Source organism: Teleopsis dalmanni, chromosome 1 (assembly GCF_002237135.1).
Source record: "Teleopsis dalmanni isolate 2A chromosome 1, ASM223713v2, whole genome shotgun sequence".
Lineage (NCBI taxonomy): Eukaryota > Metazoa > Arthropoda > Insecta > Diptera > Diopsidae > Teleopsis > Teleopsis dalmanni.
In genome coordinates, this window is record NC_051846.1 from 75964500 (window position 1) to 75971883 (window position 7384).

Consider the following 7384-nt stretch of genomic DNA (forward strand, 5'->3'; position numbering starts at 1 on the left):
ATCTCAGAATGCTAACGCTGATGCTCTTTCCAGATTGCCGTGTGGGGATGACATACAATTTGATAGAAAGGAAGTTGTGATGTTAGATGATGTCGATACTGTTTATCAAAATGCTGTGGATTATCTTCCAGTAAATGCAACATTAGTAAAGGATATGACTGCTAATGACAACACTCTTCAACGTGTCAGCAGATATGTACAAGATGGCTGGCCTGAACAATTGCCGAAATCTGAAGGTAGTATTAAACCGTACTTTAATCGCAGATTTTGCTTATCATTTCAGAATGGAGTGTTACTTCTTCAGGCTGAATATACTAGAGTGGTGCTACCGAAAGCACTGCAATCTCAAGTATTAAATTTGTTACACGAGGGTCATTGGGGTAAAGGTCGTATGAAACAGATGGCAAGACGATATGTGTGGTTTCCTCTTATTGATAAAGCCATAGAACGTATTCATGATGATTGTTCATCTTGTCAACAAGGTGCAAGTCAACCAAAGCGAGAATTTTCTGCATGGCCAGAACCTAGTAGGCCGTGGGAAAGAGTTCATTTGGATTTCGCGGGTCCATTCTTTAAACGTATGTGGCTCATAGTTGTGGATGCATATTCAAAATTTCCATATATTGTGGAACTATCAACAATAACAGCTGTAACAACAGTTGGAGCTCTACAAAAAATTTTTTCTATCGAAGGTCTTCCGTGCACTATCGTGACAGACAACGGAACACAATTCACGTCCAATGAATTTCAAAAGTTTTGTGAAATGAACACAATGCAGCACCTCACGTCTGCCTCTTTTCATCCGGCTTCGAATGGGTTAGCGGAAAGACATGTGACAACTTTTAAGGAAGCAGTAACAAAAATTATGAAAGAGGAACAACATATTGACAAAGCGTTGTATAAATATCTTACAACGTATAGAACTACTCCAAACTTAGCAACTGATAAATCGCCAGCAGAGTTGTTACATGGGCGGCAACCAAGAACCATTTTATCGGCGTTGTTCCCGAAAGTTATGGAGACTATGAAAACTCAAAATAGAAATAAATTCGGAGTTGGAGAGAAAGTGTTAGCTCGTAATTATTCGGGATCGCATAAATGGATCAGAGGCGTGATACAGAAATTGCTGGGAAATAAAATGTATTTTATTCAAACTGAAAATGGTTACATAAAACGACATCAAAATCAAATACGTCGAAATTTATCGTCATCGCATTCAAATCAGCTTAGCGCAGATAATATTGATATTGATTTAGATTTCGGTATTCGGACACCACCGGTTGAGGAAACAACAATTACTACTTTATCCGACCCGGAACATAGTCAAACAGAGAAAGACGACAAAATGGGGACCGATGAAACAATAATCACTACTGGATCTGACTTGAAACAAAATCAAAGAGAGAAAGACGACAAAGCGGAGTCCGACGACAGATATGGGTCCACACACACTGATCAGTTGCCAGTTCAATTAAGACGGTCGGTTAGAAGGAGAAGACAACCTGTTCGTTTTAATCTTGAATAAACAAAATTCAATGTCATGTTAAACATTACTTTAGTGGTTTCAAAAATTAGGTCCAAGAGATTGTTGGAAATGTATAATCATAATTGAATAGTAGGCTATTCTTATTTGATTAACTGTATTTAACATTTTGTAAAAATATAGAAATAGATTAACTTTTGACTTACGATAAGAATAAAGTTAAATTGTAAAAACACAAATTAACATATATAAATAATGACTTCTTCACAATTACTAACCTGTCAGAATTTGTCACAACTTGTAACAAATTTTATAAAAAAAATTACTTTTTAAAAAAATTTGAATTTTCTCATTAACATTCGCAACAGTTATATATTATAAACAAACTCCTGTCATCTGATTGGAGGTTTCCTTTTTAATCCAAAAATCATTCATAAGAGATCAGTTTTAAAACTTGGCACTATTGTAGTTCGAGTGGCTAATCCATTAAGCACTTTCAGGAAAGTGGGATTATTTTTGTGAAATTTATTTTTGATTTGCATGTTAATTTTTAAGCCACATGTGTTCTATTGAAGCATTCTGGTCGGAAGAATATACCTATGAATCTAAATTCTTCTTATTAAAACGAATGCGATAAAAAGCACATGATTCTAAAAAAATATGGTGGCATCATTTTTTGTTTGACAGTTGCAGAGGTTGTTTTTAGTGCAAGTATTAATTTAATGTGTACAAAAATTTAAATTAATAAAATTAAAAATAATGATTAATTTGCGTTCTATAGCAAAGTTTTCAAATACAAAGCAATGTTTATCAGCTGTGAGTGCATTATTAATTTCAAACTTATTTTAATTTTCGATTCACATAAAATTTAATGAACCCCACTGACATGTCTTATGTAAACGTTATATTAATGTTTATTTATTTTTATTCTATTTAGATCGCTCAACTGCAGACAACTACAAACACTGAGCGGAATCAACAGTTCTTATATTTTGATAGTCTTACAGATGCTTGTCATATTAACAAAATTCATCCACAGCTTTCGAAAAGGAAATATTGCACGGCAGAAACAAATTTAATAAATAAACAAACAAAACAACAATTACAACAACAAAATGGCATACTTAAACGTGTACTACATAAAGTTGGACTTGCACCAAATTCAAAATCAGTACGTATTTATAAAAATATGTTTATTAACTAATTGTTAATTTTATATATTCTTGTTAGCGTCTTAAAGTAGCAAGTCATATGCTGTATGAAACAGTAGCAGACAAAATTAACTATTTAGTTTTCTTTCGGGATTTCAAACTGCCAAATACCTTCAATTCTTGGTTTCTTGTTACAGAATTGCATGTCTGGATGTTATTGGTCCGCGCAATGGCAGAGGGTTCAGAGTCAGGAGAAGACGGACGTTTTCTTCGTAATTGTATTGTGGAAGCTATGTGGGGTGATGTAAATATGCGTGCAAAAAAATTGGGTGTAAGTTAAAATTAAAATAACCTTATTCAAAGAAAATCCAAATGACTAAGTCTTGTTTTATATAGGCAAATAATCCATCTCAAACACGCAAACAGATAGAAATTTTATCCGAACAGTTTCAGGCTGCTCTAATAGCTTACGACGAAGGAGCAATGTCGAATGACAGCATTATGGCTGGAGCGCTATGGCGTAGATTTTTTGAAATGAATTGTGAGGATTATGAGCGAATTGAACGGCTAGTCAAATATGTACGAATCCAAATGATTATGCTGGACCAATTATCGCGGGAGGAATTTATTATTAAGCCAAAAATACCTTGGGTTGAGTTAAACAAGATTACTGTAAAATAGTTTAAATAATATAATAATTATTTAAAAATGCCCCGTGTTTAGAAGAATATAAAATCTGTTTCTATGACTTCTTATTATGATGTTGAATAGAAAATTGTTTTACAAAAATTTTTCGACACTGAAATTTTCTATTTACGAGTTACATGAAAACCAAAATAAAACTTACTGTAAATAAAAGCTGACTTTAAATTATATCAACAAAAAAGGATTATTTAAAATGGAAAACATTCTCCGTAATAAAGTGTAATTTTTGTGTTGGGAAGTTAAAATCAAATGTAGTTATTTTATAACCTCTAGTTATTTTTTATATTTCTAAGTTGTTAATATACTTCAAAGTTGTAGTATTAAGGGGTACTTTACGTAAAAAATCTAAAATTCTTTGTTCGACAACAGATCTGTTTGTGTCATCAAAATCTCTTAAATGTGTACTTATTTCAACTAAAGCATTTTCTAGGCTGAAAGGTTTTTCAACGGGTTCTTGCTTTATTACTTTAGCATCAGGTACTTGAATAGGTTGCTGCTCTAGTATATCAATATGGGGTGTTGCAGTGGGTTGCTGCTGTGTTACTTTGATTTGTGGTATTACAATAGGTTGGTGTATCATTGATTTGGCATGTTGTGTTTCAATAACTTGTTGCTGCATTACTTTAACATATGAGGATATTGCAATAGGTTGTTGCTCTATTACATGGGATGTTTTAAAAGGTTCTTCTTGCTTTATTTCATTAGGTGGAATAGACTTAAATGTTTCTGCATTCTGATCCATTTCATCAACAACAACAAATTCTTCATTTTTTAGCTTTTCCAATATATCATCAGTTATAATATTTTCTGGAAGCTTCCCACAATTAACTTGTCTATCTTCATCATTATCTACTTCTAAGTCAGTTTCACTTTTATTGCCTGATCCAGTAGGTGAGCTCACACTTTCTTCAATTCTGTAATATGTAAAATCTGTTGTGACTATTAAAGTAAACTACTTTTCATTTATACTTAAGAAAATTAAGTTGTTCTAAGTATGGCCAATGTGAACCGCGTAAAGTACCTTTGATTGGGCATAATTCTCTGGACATACGTAGTTCCTTTGTGTATTGCCCGCGCAAATTAATCCATCGTTTTATACAAATTGTTTCTAAAAATTAAAGTTTAACTTCTGATAATTTAATTAAAGATTTACTTACTTGTCGATTCCATTTCATCTGCAATCCGCTGCCATATAACATTTTTCGTCTTCAAAGCTTGGTAGTGATTAATACCACTTCGTTTTTTAAATAAAATTGGATACTTTTGAACTAAATTAATTAGTTTATAATCAAATGAACGATTTTTTTTATAATTAGTTCTTGTCGTCATATTTGTTATTGTTTTCGTTTTGGGCTTTGCACTGGCATCATTTGTTTTGACATTTCAAAATCAGGGATGACTACTGAAAAATGCAAAGAACAAGGTGACCAGACTATTTGCTTTAAAGCGAATTTACAAATTGTTAAACATTATATATGGTTGGCGAGTAGGTACGCCAATCTATAAAATTTTACCAAGTTTTAATTATGAAACATGTACCTTTTTGAACCAAATTGGCAATAAAATTTTTGACTGTACAATAAATAGAATATTTACCACAGAATTCAATCTTACCATTCCATACTTTAATGGTAGAGAGTGTGATAACTTTTTCTTTATAAACGGAGGCATCTCAGTATTAAAAAATATTAATTAATAAACATATTAAATAATATATAATAATAATAATGAACTTCAACATAATTTTTTTTGAAGTTCAGTAAAACAACTGATTTTCATTTTGTTATTGTGAAATATTTAACAGAATTTAAATAAAGTTAGATAAGATTTTTGTAGATATTCTTCATGGAATTTTTTTGATTTTATTTAACACAAATAAAACAAAATATTAATTGACTTTAACAAGCATGTTTAGCCATAACTCAGTAAAGGAATCTTAGGTGATTGTTAAATTTAATAGGAGTTTAGCTGCTTGTTTTGCTTAATAGGAACTTAACCAATAATGTTATTTTTTTATTCCTATGAAATCAAAAAGTTACCGAACTACCTTATCATCAAGTCTCATAATTTTTTTGATATTCTATAAAATATTCTTATGTTGAGTAAAACTTAAATTTAGTTAAAAAAATAATAAATGATTAAATATAATGGACATAAAAATTTAAATAAATGAAATTTTACTTAAATTAAACTTTTTCTACCTTTTCTTACCAATTTTTATCTTTTATGTAAAAAATCTCCTACTTTCACTGTCAATTTTGCAAATTTATCTTAAAAGAATTAAAAAAGGGCGTTTATATATATAGACGTTTGTCACATTATGACTGTAGTAATTACCGAGTTACAGAACTACGATGAATACACCTAGCGTCTGAATACTCAGATTGTCTTTTAGTTGTTAAGATAAACAAAAAAAAAGCAAGCTAATTGTTATCATCGAATATAAAGTTTATATAATAAATTTAAGGAATATATTAAAGAATTCTTGAAATATGAGCTTCTGATTAGTGCAGTTTGTTTAAATATTCAAGGAAAGAAACGATTTAAAGGCTTCATCAATTTTAATAAATCTATTTCGTCTATGTAAAATTATATCGAAACTGAATAAAATATATATTAATAATACATTCAAATATGTAATCCAGATCAAGAAATTGTGGACAATCTTCAATAATGAGGTATTTATCTTTAGAATTTTTAAAAAGGGAAGATGCAACTTCTTAAAATTATTTTTTATCTTATGTTTATTGATACTATTAATAATACTAACAATCCATAATATTTTTTTTTTTTTGTTCAATTGCAAACCAAATAAAAAAACAAAACCTATTTGTGTTTAGGTGGAGTCTGGCTTTCGTTATAGGTCCTTTCGTTATAGGTAATGTGTTAACATCATTATTCGATAACAATAAGAAGAACACAATATATCTGTTCCACGAGCTACTCGTACTAAAACTCAAGGTAAACACAAGTAAAGTACAAAATGAGAGCGTAACACAAATAAAGTGCCAAATTACGCTCTTTACAAAGATCCTCATGGAACAGCTTTGTTTAGTCTGGTGAGAACACCAGTACCGCACAAATAAACAATACAAAAATTTAAATTGAAACTAAAACAGCTGATTCACATATCGACGCAAATTTTACTTGAAATAAAATGTACGAGTAAAGTCTGTGTAGAATTTTAAAATTTTGGCAGGGATGTTACGCTCTCAGATTATCGCATTTACTCGAAAATTTGTTGGTGGGACACACTTGTGTATACACAGTGTTACTCAAAGTTACTACGAGTACAGACCTAATATGTGGTTAGTCCTGTCTATCATCGACGATTTTAAAATCAAACAAGTATTTTCTTTTTTTTCATAAATTTTTAATTACAATCTTTATTTTATATTAATAGAATGTTGCTATATTATTTTATTTAAATATTGTTTTAGATATTGTGTCTGACTGTGTATATTTAATGCTGTACTTTTTTTTGTGTTTAAATCTGTTTATAATTTTTAAAATTTTCACAGTTCACAACCTTTACAAAATTGAAATTTGAAGATTATTGTTAAATAAAAAACTTAATCAAAATAAGAGTAATGTTTTTTGAGTATTTATAGTTTTCTTAACAAGTAGATTTGCGCAAATATTTGCATTTAAAATATTAAGAAGAAATAGTTGAAATTTTATTTGAGAATTCATATCCATATTTCTATTCAACTAAACATAAGTGTTTAAATATTTTTATGTTTTATTGAAAATAATAATTATATATAAAAAATTATTTCGCGGGCTGTGATTGTTACATTTGCTTTCATTTAATCTTTTGCTTTGTGTATGTTGATTTAATTTATTTCTTATCTTGTAATTTTTGTTTAAAAAATTTTATTTTAATTTTTAATACTTTTATATATACGTATGTATATATATATATATATAATTCAGCGCTTGTGTTTGTTTCAGTATTACAATTAATCTCTTAGGAAGAAAAAAATAACTGCTACATTTTTTTTTATAATTTTAAAATTTTTTATATATTTTTAAACAGAAAATT

The 7384-nt window shown here is 29.5% G+C and overlaps 2 protein-coding genes across 2 annotated transcripts; one reads left to right on the top strand and one right to left on the bottom strand.

Moving 5' to 3' along the window:
• Positions 1–1840: 1840 nt before the first annotated feature.
• Positions 1841–3480, top strand: LOC119671135 (ubiquinol-cytochrome-c reductase complex assembly factor 1-like). The gene is made up of 4 exons (XM_038081661.1): positions 1841–2299; positions 2421–2654; positions 2714–2965; positions 3031–3480. Exons 1-4 carry the CDS (start codon positions 2243–2245, stop codon positions 3313–3315), a joined length of 828 nt encoding a protein of 275 aa, XP_037937589.1. The 5' UTR covers positions 1841–2242; the 3' UTR covers positions 3316–3480.
• A 74-nt stretch (positions 3481–3554) lies between these two features.
• On the bottom strand, positions 3555–4741 carry LOC119671136 (transcription factor Adf-1-like; the record flags this gene model as incomplete). The annotated part of the gene is given in 3 exon segments (XM_038081662.1): positions 3555–4253; positions 4309–4447; positions 4497–4741. Coding segments are annotated over 3 exon segments (945 nt in total). The 3' UTR covers positions 3555–3619.
• Between the last annotated feature and the right edge of the window lie 2643 nt (positions 4742–7384).